The sequence below is a fragment of the Lepisma saccharinum genome, chromosome 2 (assembly GCF_977018435.1).
Source record: "Lepisma saccharinum chromosome 2, izLepSacc3.1, whole genome shotgun sequence".
NCBI classification, from domain to species: Eukaryota; Metazoa; Arthropoda; class Insecta; order Zygentoma; family Lepismatidae; genus Lepisma; species Lepisma saccharinum.
Window position 1 is genome coordinate 25,635,477 of NC_139230.1, and position 15,021 is coordinate 25,650,497.

The window sequence follows — 15,021 nt, forward strand, 5'->3', positions numbered from 1 at the left end:
CGGAGTGTTATCCAATTACTTACGCTAGTGTGTTCTAAGTTTTTGAAATTATTCCTTTTATATATATATAAACATTAATATTCTTATTTCTTGCAGCATTATTAGCAAAAATAAAGTGAACGGAATCATTTGATTTCGACCGTTCCTTTGGATTCCAAAGTATACTGGAACCTGACGTGACCTTTCTGTGACTTGCCTTGTGGTTGAGAATATAGGCTTAACGGGAACGTCGCGTCAGATTGTGTTTGTGACCCTTGTGTGGGCGTAGGCGTTGACAATTGTAAATTTCCGCGCGCTTCCATTATACTTTTACCATCAATTCGGGCAAGTCAGCGTCCTCCCCAACACAGGCGTTACAAGTATATACGGGGAAAATTCTATTATCTAAAATACTTACCTTAAAATTAAAAAAGGGGTATGGAAAATAACTTTCCCTTACCTTAAAATTAAAAAAGGGGTATGGAAAATAACTTTCCCAAAATAACTTTCAAGATATCAAACTCTCACGAAGAGGCGTAAGCCATGTGACTTACAATTTGAAACGGTACTTTAAAAACACCATGAAGGTATAATTTCAGATATTTGCCAGAAAATGCGCTAAAATGAAAATGTAAATTTTGGGAAAAATAACACCGTATAGTAAAATATAAAAAATAAGAAAGTACACCAATTTGAAAGAAAAAGTAACAAAATATCAAGGTCCCTACCGATTAGGCATAAATAAAACATGAATATCAGTTGTAATTTATTGCATTAGTAACAGTGAGTCCTAACCTAATTTTCGGCATAATCACCACCGTTGTTCTAGCATTTGTCGTAGCATGGCACTAAATTTTGTATGCCCATGGCATATGTGTCTCATCCAAGACTGGAACTATCTCTACCGCATTGTAGCTGTCAAATCCTTGCCCTGCCAGAAAGTCTGTGCATTCAAGGCCAGGGCTGTACAGGGAGTGGTCCAAGATCTCTCACCTGAAGTGATGCAAAGGGCCCGTGCGTACTCAGCTGTATGGGGTTGTGCACATTCGATTGGCCTTCCGTGAATTGTCTGCACCATCGTCTGACCATACTATCTATCACTCAACGTCACTTGGATATACTGTACTGAAGCAGAAATCCCATTGATAATGTAAGGAAATATGACATTTTATTTTGTTCGATTCAATTGTTTCACTTATATGCAAGAGTTAAGTTGTTTGCTTTACAGAGAAGAGAGAAGTAGCTTTATGCATTGAAAAATGAGTCCGCACTCATGGTTCTTGCAAGCAGAGGGTTCCAAACCTCAGTGGAAATATCAACATATAATACCGAGAATGTATAAGGAGACTGATAAATTACAAATTGTATTTCTTAATCACTTTTCACTCTTATCTCATTTAGTCGTAACTTTAAAAATAATCAAGTATTTTATTTTAAACTTACTGCGTATGACAAAATTCCATAATCCTTCCCTAGCTTGTGAATTGTAATAATTTTCCAAATTCACTATTTTGCAGTTTCAATTCAAATCATAGAAAATAGATAAATTAAGTGAATTTCATAGAAGATAATATTGGTACTTAACAAAACGATACGTGGATCTGTATGAGTTTATTATTTCCATTTGCAAAAACATCGATTTAGTTTAGTTTGTAATTGTCAGGGAAAAAATGTAAATTTTGTCCTGGAAAACCTGGAAAAGTCAGGGAATTTCATTTCTGCTTGTTTGTAGCCACCTTGGTAATATTATATTAGTTATATTTTAGTTATGGTAAGGGGCTGGACCCCGTATAATGTGTTGGGTGCAAAATAGCCTAAGTGGCAACCAAAATTTCAAATTTAATCAATCAATCAATTGTAATTTTTGGTCATTCAAAATTTTGCTTCTCACAATGATATTATTTTTAATTTCTTAAAACATATTTAAAAGTTCCATTTTCTCATCAGTGAAGAGAATCCTGCGATGCAAATTGGAGGTGTACCGCTGCAGGAGTCTTCTCGATATCAGTTCCCTCTGCTTCTTCAGTTGCGGTGTCAGGAAATGTCCAGTACTCCGCCGGTAAACTCCACGTCCAAGGTCTTCAGTAAGCACCCTGGACTTTGATTGTTGTGAAATGTTCAGTTTCCGTGCCATTATCGCATGCTTCTGGGAAAGTTTTAACAGCCGCCGCTGTTCATGCAGTGTGACGTCGACCAACTCTTGGGCGATCTTTCACATTACCAGTCTCAGTGAATCTCTGGATTATGCGGTACACAAACATTTTGCTGATCTTCAGGGTTTTTAGAGTCTGGAAAATCTCAGTGGGTGACTTACCAACCATATGCAGAGGAATTACGGCTACTCTGTTTTCATATCCACCCCTCTCCATTCTAAGCACAAGTAGATACATGCTCTCTCTTTCACAGTTGAACACACAGTGGTCAGGACTGAGCTTCAGCACAAGCATGGTTCATGAACCTGACTACCGGATGTATACTTATTCTAACACTACGTTTCGAGAGAGCACCTCTTCTCTTGTCTTCACGTGAATAAATTTTATTTTATCGGTGATGATGTATCAAATCTATGGCAGACTGTGACTTTACTACAAATCTGGTGCGCTAACGAGCTACTATAATTATTTGTTCAGCGTGAAGCTACCAACCTTTAAGTAATCGTTTTTGTTATGTGATAAAAGAAAATTCGTCACTCAAGTTAGTTATTTGCAAGATTCATTAATTAAGTTGTATTGACACTTTTCCCTGTGATGCAGTTACGTATACATTATGAAGAACATATTTTCTATACTTTCTAGTTAGTTTCCTGAGAAAATAGTCATATTTTAAAGAACGTTCATTCATCAGAATATTCACACTTTCATAATCAGAATGCTAAAGTTCATTGTTGCAGTTGTGTGGTTTTCTGTATTTACATTCTTATCTGGAAAGTCTGAGCAAACAGAGAATTCTCGAAACTCGTGACTTCTATTTCCTTTTCTTCCTTGTATCAGAATGATTTCGCTTAAGCTAAGTCAAACCCCAAGAGAAACAACATAAAGTGTGGTGATAAAGATATTCTGAATCTTGGCACATGGCTGTTATGTATGTGCCATGTTTCAATTAGTTTTCCCTTTCCTTTTCTCTGTATCGAATCATGTCAATTGTCTAACATAATTTTACCTTAATGCGAGCGTTACCAGTTGTTCATGCTTAGTGCAAATTTTCAACTGCACTAAAACTAGATAGAAGTCTGAAAATGTGGGGTCGGTCAATTGCGAAATTACATAAATGAAAGTGGGTGTGATAATAAGTTCTCCAAAGTGTTTTCCTACTTTTTCTGTACACGAGATGCAAGATGAAAAGGAATTTAAAGACTTTAAATATTGTCATTGTCATGACATTGACATTGAAATTGTATGCAGATGAGAAGAGAAACATTTGTACATTTAACCCTGCATTACTTTCGGTGTCTTCTTGCTAGCTAACGTAGTGATCATTCAATTTACTGCTAAGTGCGCAACGCTGTGATGTACCTATTGCAAAACACCTGCCAGATAGTGTGTAATTAGTAAGGCCTTGAGAACGCGTTAACCTTGAAATGGATAGTTTCCAACTCATGGTACTAGATGGTGGCTCGTGTTAAACCAAACGCTTAATTTCTTCTGTTCATTTTTGCAGTGAGGTTCAATATTAAATTAATTTTAATCACAAGAGAATTGCCCCATATCGATTGAAAGTTTTATTTTCGTAAGTTTATTAGGTTTTTATTCAGGCCTTTATTTTCTGTAAAATTCTGAAGCAGGTTAAGGTAACTATTCTCAGACAAAAGTAGCGGAGATAAGGGAGTTCACCGGGTAAAACCTTGAGCTGTACATTGTGACCAAGTTTTCTTCAAACTACTGCAAGAATAGTATGTTTATCAAAAGCTACGGGATCACATCACCACCATTGTTTAACCATTTATTCTTGCATAATGTCTTCTTCGCCCTTTGTGGCATGAAGAGTTTTAACTTAAGCGAGTATCATGAGTTTCATTTTTCATTAGTTTCAAATAATCAGTTTCGCTTATATTAGTATACCTATGTATTTATATTTAATTGATGTTTTTGCATGTTTTGTGCTTGAGTTGCATGTTTAGGACAAAGGCATAGCTGCACACGTTCTCCGGAATGGAATGAAATTCCGAGAAGGCTATATTAGCATGTCAAAATGCTAACAAGGTCGCCAAATCTTTCTGTGAAATATATGTCGTCGATAATTATTGCAAAGGAAAAGGGCACATTTAATTACGATGTACTGACGGTAATTTTAACACCATGTTGTTACTACCTTTAGGTTAATCACGACAATGACCGTGCGAAAAGGAAAGCTAGAAGAAATGGAAGACAAAAGAAATTATCCATTATGTTATTTACACACTTTCGTAGAATTATTCGATAGTCAATAGTTTCCAATAACACTGGCAATCAAGTCTATTGTACGTAACCAGACATTCTATTGATTTAGAAAATAACAAAAACTATATCAAAACATGAAAAGAAAATTGTCGAAAACTTTGAAAATCAAAATAAAGATGCTTTTTCAGTTAACAAACTAAAAACGTTTGTCTGCCACCACCCCCTCCAAATTATTCGGATACATGGCAAAACCAAATAAGCCTTAAAAAAAATAAACTAATAATGATATCGTGAGCAATACCATTCATTTTGAAAATTTCATTTCGCCAGTTTGGTGTTATTTCCCAGTTTTTCGTGCAACCTCCTGGTAATTTTGCCAATTTCTCTCCAAACCAAACCTGTTCTTGAGAAAGTTGTTCTGACTAGATCGGGCATTTGTCTACTTATTGTTGAAGTCCCCCCCCCCCCTTCCCGCCCCACAAGTGTTCATTGGATCTTTTTAACAGTTAAGATTACAGCGGCACTGTGGAACTTTTGAACAAGACCGATATTTGCTCAATATGGTATGCTATTCTGATATTGTATTAATCCATCAGGAATGCCAAATTTTCTGATACTTTGCTTTAAAAGTTGAGGACAGTTTTCTTTATTCATAGTGTAGCCTCCCCGTTGGCGTAGTCGCCTGTAATCAAGGGGTCCCGGGTTGAGTATCCGATGGAGGCACATAATGATTCGGATCTCAGTTTAAGCTGTACGTTCAGTCCCAGTTAGCTTATATGTGCATAACGTAGACTTAAAAATTACTCTACCTCAAAACTTTATTCATAGTGTTTTCAATAAAACTAAATTCCTTAACGCCAGTCGCTGACAAGGAACTCCAAATCATGTAGCTCCAACCACCATGCTTAACTAGTGATGCATGTTCTTCGCGTTTGCATTTTTCGTTTGAGTTGAGTGTGCTCTGAGAAAATTAAACTTGCTTCCGTCCGCAAATCACGCCACTTCACCAGTCCTCATCCTTGAGTGCGTCCCTCCTGGTTCCTTGCAGAACTTCAGTCTTTTTGTTTTTTGCTTTCGAATATTTTTGGGGTAAACCTTCTTTCCAACTGCAGATTGTATTTCGGATGCGATTTAGATGCACGTAATTTGGTTGAGCATTCTTCATCTATCTCACAATCTCTGATTTCTCTCTCAAACGTTCTTAGATACCCGTATGAGAATGATGATGGGGTCAGATCATCCATCATGATGTGTCTGATGATACCAAACACAGAGCTCTTGTTTATCGTCAGCATTTCTGTTATCTGTCGGCAGTTGCCCCATTCTTGTGGTGAAAGACAACCAGTTGTCGCAGCTTGCGTGTTTAAGTAGACCTCGGATTTAAGTTTTTAACCTATTTTTTTTCCTTTACAGGTATGTAAGAAATAATAAGTTATGCCAGCGTTTCGTTCAAAAACGCCACAAGTGATGAAGTTTTATACTGCCTAAAAAAACTATTTTGCTTGTTAGAACCTATTTTAGGTTTATGCGTCTAAATCAAGCCCTTTTTTTGTTTTTATAGTTTTACAGAATTTTTATGTCACACAGGCATTTGCTTTGTTTGGTCAAAAAAGTCAAACGAACGGGTTTGAAACGTACTCGCTGTCGATTTCCCTTCCTCCAAGTCCATGGTGATTTTTCAAAGCTCTAAACAAAGCAAAATGTCTGTACAGCCCAAAGTGCAAACTTCTGACATGTGTGTCCTTGCTAACTTTCACGTCACTTCGGTGCTTTGTGGCATTCACGCCTTGCAAACTTAACATTTCAGCATTGAAGTTTGCACCACTTTTTGTTGAAAGATTATTTTCAGCATATAAGATGATCCTCACAGACAAAATTACGGAGTTTGACTGTGGATAACATGAAAAACGATTATTGCCTAACTATACGCCGAAGAGTGGATTTTAATAGCAAATTTGCAATGGTAAGTTCTGCCATCGCCGTAGGGTTAGGAAATGCACATAACGCGCAAGATAATGCGTATTTCAGGATATAGGTGTCCCATTTTCATTGTCGGTGACTATACCTAATCAGCACTTTTCAGGAATTTTGAACTATTTTAAGTTTTTCTTTAACTTCAGGATTTTCGAATCTAACTTAAGATTTTTAGGACCTATTTTAGGGTTTTTCGAACCAATTTTAGGGTTTTTCAAACCTATTTTAGGAACCTAAAAGCACACTTTTTAGAACCTAAAAATCCGAGGTCTATACATAAGCGATGTTTTGTAGTCCTTTCCTCTGGAAGCCAACTTCCTTATGATTTATACAACATTGATCTCTTGACAGACTTTTTATTCTATGCCTACCAATTGCTTTCCGAATAATCATGCTGAAGCAAATGTAGAATGTAATTGGTGATATTTAATCAGCAGAAGATATACAATTTTCATTTATTTTTTTTACAACCAGATATGGGTTAAAGTAGAAGAAATTGGTGGGTGTCCGAATATATTTACACGTTAGTGTAAATATTTGCTTGCTTCATTATCTATTATGACACATGCATATGATGTTTTTGTCGCACACAAAGCTACATACAATTTATCCAATATTTTTGAAATGTTAAGCTTAATGTGTGAGGAAGGGTGAAAATTTTTACATCAAATCTTCATGAATCGGGTGTTTGAAGGGTGCTGAGTTGGACTGTGTTGAGAGTGCTTGACTGGATAAATCAGTACCACAGTGTACGTTATCCCCCATTGTGATCAGAAATGAATGCACTTTCATTATCCATTGAGTCTTTAATAAGGTCTCTCTATTGCTGTTAATAGTAACTTAATAGATCATGAGTTATTAAATGCAATGCACACACATTTCCCTTGTTTCCCGTAAAATAGTGTTAGTGAGATTTCAAGTAGATGCGTGTTATCAAATTTAACAATTTATTTCTTTGTAGTAACGAAAGTACGATGTCGGTGCGTTTCTTTTGCAGCAGCTTTCTTTTCGAAGTGGTGATTTTGTTTCTTCAGCGCTAATTGGCCTTGGATGTCGGGAGATATGTGCTAAATGGAGAATTGTTATATGCTTGCCTGTACATTTCCCATTATTATGCACGAAGGAAAATTTACTTGGGGTAGGGCAAACCTATCCTTCAACTTGCTGTTACAGTATTAATGCCCCCCCCCCCCACATGTAGGTCCGCCTTGTCGTGACGAGGGGGTTTCTCTCACCCTTCATATCATTGACATTCGTTGCTCAATTAATGGTCCTACGGTTTTAAGGTTTTCAGTTTGTTTTTCCTTTTTGTCCTGGGTGTAAGGGGTGCTCCTCCTTCGATCCTTCGAAAGCACCCAAGAGTCAACCTGCCTTCACGTAGTACACCTGGGAACCATATGCTTGAAGCTCTGGCACTTGGATCAGTGTAATCCTCTGTGTCTTGTATGCTGTTCACTAGTTTGCCGAATGCCATTTTCGAGCCTCAGCTTTTATAAATAAAGTAGTGATTTTTAGTTATTCGATATATTTTACCTTATTTTAAATAAGGATATGAGATTTTATGGATGGGGTATTGATTTTAGTTCGTAGACATTTTTGGCTTAATTCTCGACAAGGAGTTCATCTTCAATATATTTGTTCGTTAATTCGTGGTCTTTTACTTACTATGTTTTTGCTAAGGAGCTTATGTCCCCGTGTAAAGATAGGGGTGCAAATGCTTTCAGTGCTGGTGCACCCTGTGCTATTTTAAATAGGTAAACAAAATATTAATGTTACCTTTATGATACAGCTCTCTTCTTTTTTGTAATTATGGATTTACGAACTGTATGACAAACCTTAGAACAAGGAAGTAGAATAAAACACAAAAACACAAAGTCTACAAAAACGTTTTCATCTTTCATTTAATGTAGGCGATATGCTAGTGAAATTCACCACTACTTTACGAACGCACCTAAAATATGTATGTGTGTGTGTGTGTTTGTATGTGAAATCTTGCATGATGGCAAGACAGATAAGATAAACCGATGAATGTTGGATAGAAAATATGTTGTGAATTTCTCATGTGAATATTTGTATTATTTTCAACTAATTTACACAATACAATTGTCATTTGTCACACATTCATTCATGTAGTAGGTTGTATAAGAAACATCAGACGCTCAAATCAGTCTCTGTGATTGAAACCCATGGTTCTGAGGATGTAATTTGCGAGTGTCCCCTCATCAGGCAGTGGCGGCTGGCAGCTAGTATGATGGGTAGTGCCAACGTGATCAAGAAATCGAAAAATTTTCGCTAGCATATGTCATAGAAATCTAATGAAAGAGGTAATTTTAATGGAACTTTGTTTACTAAAATTGCAGACAAAAGTTCAGAGTTCCTAAGATTGATTTATTTTATTTCGCTTTTGTACTACTTTGGCTAATCGCGAAGATAAGGATGAGTGAACACTCACAAAGAACACCGATGCCCAGGTTGGGATTCGAACTCGTGATCCCTGGCGTCGTAGCATGCTGTGCACGGAGGTCGGCCAGAGTTTCTATTAAAATTTCGACGCCTGTTACCTTTACCACTTTCTTTAAAATAGAAAAAAATATGTTTAAATCTGCCGTGGGACGGCCAAGTGGTTTAACTTTTAATTTAATATCGTATAGTACCTTGGAAAACGATGTATGTAATAATGCTCTAATCTGACTACCCTTCCTTTTCACACACCATCGGACACTTTCACTTCACTAAGAAGAAAAACACTGAACAATTAGAGACACCGAGTCGAACACGGTATTCTCGTCTTGCTTTGTTTATAATTTGCAACCCCGGCGCGGCATACGGTACATCAACAATCGGTGTTACTAACAACTGAAATATGATTATCTGCTAAATGAACTGTGGATCTACAATTTTTAAAATTCAATGCAAGAAATTGAATTATATCTCCAAGTGAAATTCTTATACTGATAGATTTTCCGTGTGATGTTTTACAAATATTAAAGTAAAAATTCCCCTGGTGATGGGAATTCCCGTTGATATTTAGATAATTATTTTTTACAGAAAATGTCTTTAATATTGTCAACGTCAGTTGCAACACGTGAGTATCTGTGTACGTGAGAGCAAGGGATATATCTTTTCTTAAGGAAGAAATCGATAACAAAAAAGTCTGGATGACTCTTTAGTCGCATCTATCTAAATGGTTATATAAATTTGGGGAAGATATTACGTTCGTTCTTCCCAAGTAGGCAGGAAAGTATCTTTCTCGCGAATTACTTCTCCAACGAGTATTAAAAATTGGTCAGGATTAGTCAATTCTCTATGAAGTTTGCAACTATGCCAACAGGATTAGTCAATTCTCTATGAAGTTTGCAACTATGCCAACACAATGCGAAAGCTCTCGCGTCGTGTCAGCCGAAAATGGGCACGGCTGGTTGTCTTATGGCTACCACCTCCTTGCTCGTTTCTTGCGGAGACCTTTTCATGCCTCTGCGCAAGGGCAACACTATGCTGGCCCAGAGCAAGTGAGAGAACAGCTGGTAATGCGGCGCAAGAATTGAGGCGGCCGTAAGCTCGAACGCTTACGAGATTGGAATCTCCTTGTTCGTAAATGTATTAATTTAACTATAGTTTGGCGAAGCAAGTGCTTTTTCTTTTTCTGAGCGTAGAGCCATGGCACGGGGCCTCTCCCCTTAGAGCCGCCGCTGCTTTCATCCATTCATTCTCATCGTCGCAGTTAACCAAAAGTACTGCAATAGCGACGCAAAACTAAAAATATATTTAAAATATCAAGCTCAAGAACAGGAACAGTAATAATAGGTTACTTAAGGAATCGTGCAACAGCATAAGTAGGTCTTAGATGAAAATGCATAGGCCTTGAAGTGCTGTGACATTGTTATGTAACAGGTCAAACAAAAATTGGTGTTAGAAAGGTTAAACAAAAGATCTTAATTACTATAATGTGCCTGTTTTATGTTTCTCGTACGAGCTGGATTTCAAGGCAGCATACGAAACACTTCGTGTGTGGTATTTCATAATAAATTTATTTTCCACTCATCTCAAGTCTGCCTGGTGTCATGATGTGGTCTGTAGAACGTTCTTCTACGTGTAGGAAATCATTTTTTGCCTTTGTGAAATGGACGCTACATTAAAAAATCTGCATCTTTAAATGTTTATGATAAATGCTATCTTTTAATCGGTATCTGTTTGACAGTATATAGTTGATATATCACAAGAAAATGTGTTTGTCATCCCTGTAATACTCGTGAGTCTACTGAGGGTAAAAGTTTTTTTATCTTTTATTCTGGACCGACCTCCGTGGCGGAGTGGTTAGCACAGCGCAAAAGGTGCCGGATTTGAGTTTTGGTTGTAAGTCCACTTTATGCACAGGAAGGCTAATCTAGACTGGACCTACAGTTTATAGTGGTATCTGAACCACTTGTGGCTCCACCGGGTATTGAACTCGGGCCCCTTGATTACAATACGCCATCGGGGCTAGGGTTTTGTAAGTATCTCTTCATCAATTTAATCATATCAGTCATCCTCATCTTCGCGATTAGCCAAAAGTGGCAGACAACCTAATCAAATCCAACTTTCATCCTGGGAACATGCTGTTTATTTGAAATGTAGAATTAAAATAAGCGTGTGCAGTTTCCTCGCTCAGAGTTAGGGCAAGGCTTAAGAGGCAGCTACCGAAGTACGTAGGCACGAAATCTTTTTCTGCCAACCTGAAACAAGCCCGTCTTTTAATTCAGTGAAAACATCCGTTTAACGAGAAGGGAAGTTGGTCGGTCGCGGTGGAACGGTTTGACGTAACAGCCAGCATTCTAACGTCTTCTCCACGAGTGGAATGCAGCGCCGACGCAAGGTTGTGCACGTCAGCTTGTTCATGATGGCACCATACTCTGAGCTTGTGTAGATAGATTGCGTCACATTTTTTAACGTGATTTCGTTGAATTGACGTACGGCCATTGAATCGAGACTGTCGTGAATGTCGTAAATTAAGAAGAAAGTTCTCATAGGACGGTTCTTCCCCACCGCAGGTTTATTTACTATGTCGTAATATTTTGTTTCCTGTTGCTTCGCTTCTGATATTGCTACCTTAGGACTCTGGTTGCGTCAGTATTCCTGCCCCTTCTACAATGGGCACTTGAAGATATAGTGTGAGACAACATATCTTCGTTTGGAAGGCGTTTCTAATCTCACCATTAGGGATGGTCGAGACGAGAAGCGTGGCTCGTTTAGAAATTCGAGACGAGACCAAGACAGTTTCGTAAAAATCGAAACGAGCCCGAGACTCGATCTCGTTCGGAACTTCGGTGTGATATCTGAAAGAAATTACCATCTGACTTCTTAGACTTATCAAGCGGATATCTACCTGTTATTTACAGATAAATCCTATATTAGGTTCACAAATTAATATTCTGTATTTTTTTAAAGAAAGAAAATGTTCTTTCATGAAAAATAGTATTACATTTTAATCAGCGAAGATTTCTGAAGGTGGTGCTGCAGGGAAGGGAACAGGTGGTAGTCTGAATGGGCCAGGTCATGGGAATAAGCCGAATGAGGCAGAACTTTCCAATCCAATGAATAGAACGTCTTCAGTTATTTTTGTCGTGTGCGGCCCGGTGTTATCATGCAGCAATATCATTTGCCTAGTCTCACTGCCGGTAAGTGGTCTTTTCCTCAATTTCGTTACTGAAACTAATTGGCTGACGTGGACTTTTGGATTTTCGTTCACTAGTTGCTCCAATTCTTCTTCGTCCTCTTTCTTTGGCTGTCCAGGACACTGTTCATCCTCCATATTGAAACCCCCCTCCCGGAATCACTGAAACCACTTCTTGCAGGTGCTGTATGATACGGCGTCTTTACTCAAGGGTTCTTTCGCCTCAGAGGCATTTTTCTTCAGTTGATATGCAAAAAGCATGAAGTGCCATGCTGCTTCTCGAACGACATCGTGCTCACTACTGCTACTTTGTTACTTCATCTTAGTCGGGTATTTTACCTTTTAATGTTGGTATCTAAACATGGCGTGGAAATTCCCAATTTGAGCAATCGTAACAGTAAAGTATAATAGGCGAATTAATTTTGGGCAGAATATTAATTTGCACACATAATACTTTGTTTATAGTAATTTGTAGTCATTCCATCAGTGGCAATTTTGAACCTGTGCTACGTGGTTGCATGTATTCAGGATAAAATTTCGTTTTTACATGACTTTTTGTGTAGAAACAAGGCGTCAAACACGTTAGACATAATTTCCAAAATTAATATTCGTGATATTAAAGTACAAATTACAACTATTGTTATTATATTAATAATAAAGAAAAGGTTAATATGCTCCCTTCTTTGGTATCATCACTGATTCGATTCTGAAAACTGTCCCAGTTGGTCCAGTCCCAATTAACTTATTTGAGTGTAAAGTGGGCTTAGAAAACATTTTGTCAAACTTTTTCCCTTGTAATATTATACAGCTCGACCAAAAAGTGAAAACCATCTGACGCCGTTGTCGAATTTCCAACCCTAAGCGAGTGGAAAGAGCGCAGGCGATACAATCAGCTGCTTGCCATAATCCTGCCCCTCCGTTACCAAAATTAACGACGTTTTTAAATACATCGTCTTCATCTTTATTCAGTGCCAGGCGTTTCTGTCACCGTGCACGGCGAAAGTAGAGACGTAATATTTAAGGTTGTTGAATATTCTGGCAACGAAGCAAATAGGGAAGTTATAACGGAAGTAGAAAAAAACTAAAACTAATTCAGGGCTAATAATGGTCTAAGGAAGCCATAAATCCAACTGAGATAAAGCCACACAGTTTGAAATATGATCTTAAAACATGTAATTTATTAATTAATACAAGATTGGATTTAAATTAATTTATTCTTGCGCCAAAGTGGCATTCTCAAATGGTGACAGTATGAATTACTGTGGCCGACTCCACCATATCGCAGCAGATTTTAAAATTCGGCTAGCACCAGTGAAAATAAATCTAATGACATGCTTATTCTTCTGATTTAATTATGCACATGATACAGAAAACACATAAACATGAAAATACACATACTGTAGTCGTTATTTTTATAAAAAAGGTAATGAAAATTTCCATACACAAACTCGAAATATTATATATATATATATATATATATATATATATATTATATATATATATATATATATATATATATATATATATATAGCAGTGGACATGGCGCCATGGCGACCGGCGTTCTGTATTTTTTCTATTCCTGGTTATAACTATGGCAACGCGGAGATACTCTGAGAAGAGCGAAGGGGAAGCGAGGACTAAACCAACTTCACTTCAGTTCGTGAGTTGCCGGTTGTTTTTTTCTCATCTTGGTACACCCAGCGGCAAAAGAAACAGTAGGCGAATTATTCATTATAATTTTCATTGTCTGTTTCCCACAATGTGATAATGATGACTTGAAATTAAAACGTCAACAAGAAGAAAACAATATCTGCTACGAATCAACAGATTTTCATTTCTTAAAACAACACAAGATGTACGTAGAATAAACAATAATGAAAATAGCGATGGACAATTTGCCTAGTATTATCTTTGCCGTTGACTGTACATCTATCGTCTATGCTATCTCGTTGTTTCAAACCCAGAACATTCTTGTTCTAAAATCGAAAAACCACAAAGGCCACAGTTATTCGAGTGCGACTATTTATTCGTGAACTGAATTATAAGCACTTCAATAGTGCACTTCTGTACCGGCATTTCGGCCTTGGTGACATTGGGAAACGCCTGTTTGTCTGCTAGCCATAGTTGGCGAGCGCGGTTCCGAAAGTCATTATGTATGGCCGTCAGCTGTTCGAACAATGCAGTTTCCGCACCTTTGCGTCTGCAAATGTTAAGGGGAAACTTACGGTTTTGCGACGAATTTCAGATAAAGCATACGGATCGCATCTTCAAAATTGTTAAATGGTTAACCAGCGTCTCATTTGTGGACCCCGCTGATCAAAAATTACATCCAATAAAAAAAAAAAAAAAAAAAAAAAATATGTACGTGTAAGTATGCACATCGCAGTCTGCCCGCCTTTTAAAAAATAGTCGTTCAGCTGGTTACATATCTTTTTCCTCCTAACTCTGGTCGACCTCGCTCCGGAGGTGTGTCCGAGCTAGCCAATCAGAAGGCGATGCGTGCAGAGGCTCGACTGGGGGTTAACCAGTACGGAAGCTGATGTAACAGCGAGCCTCCCAGCTTTTATACAGATATAAAGTTCCATGAACGTCACTGTCGCGGAAACCTTTGAAGAAGTAAGTGGTTGTCGGTTGGCTGTCGCATAAACTCTCACGTTTGCAGTTGCTCGTTTCTGACGTTAACTCTCTGTTTGTTTCCTCCACAGAGACGAACAGCAGGACTTCAGAGAAGATGCGAAAAGACACGAGATCCTAAGGGACAAAGCAAACCCAAAGCAAGGAGGAAAGACAGCCTCAAAGAAGTAAGACTCGCCTTGAAGAATAATTGCTGCTTGACTCAAGAGTTTGTTAGTTGCTGTGTCTGCGTGTGTGATAAAAGTGCTATCGACTAACATCAACCAAGAATTTGGAAGAGGCTTTATTTTTTTAAAAAAATAACATACAAACTTTTACCATGAGAGAATTCAGGAACCCTGTTTTCTTTTGCCTGCTGTTCGTGCTTGGATTAGAAGCAGTTTCTTCATCACATCCCTGTCCTAAGTA

General features: G+C 37.8%; 1 protein-coding gene across 8 annotated transcripts in view; it reads left to right on the forward strand.

Moving 5' to 3' along the window:
* The window catches only part of LOC145983960 (trehalase-like), a 184,570-nt gene that overhangs the window by 133,326 nt on the left and 36,223 nt on the right, over nucleotides 1-15,021 (forward strand). For 7 of the 8 annotated variants that reach the window (XM_083117171.1, XM_083117175.1, XM_083117178.1 and 4 more), the window contains one exon: nucleotides 14,685-15,018. In XM_083117171.1, coding sequence (XP_082973297.1) covers nucleotides 14,933-15,018 — 86 coding nt within the window. In that variant the 5' untranslated portion in view covers nucleotides 14,685-14,932. Of the gene's footprint in view, nucleotides 1-14,577; nucleotides 14,596-14,684; nucleotides 15,019-15,021 lie in introns of those variants that run through there. The other variant, XM_083117176.1, reaches the window with a different exon arrangement.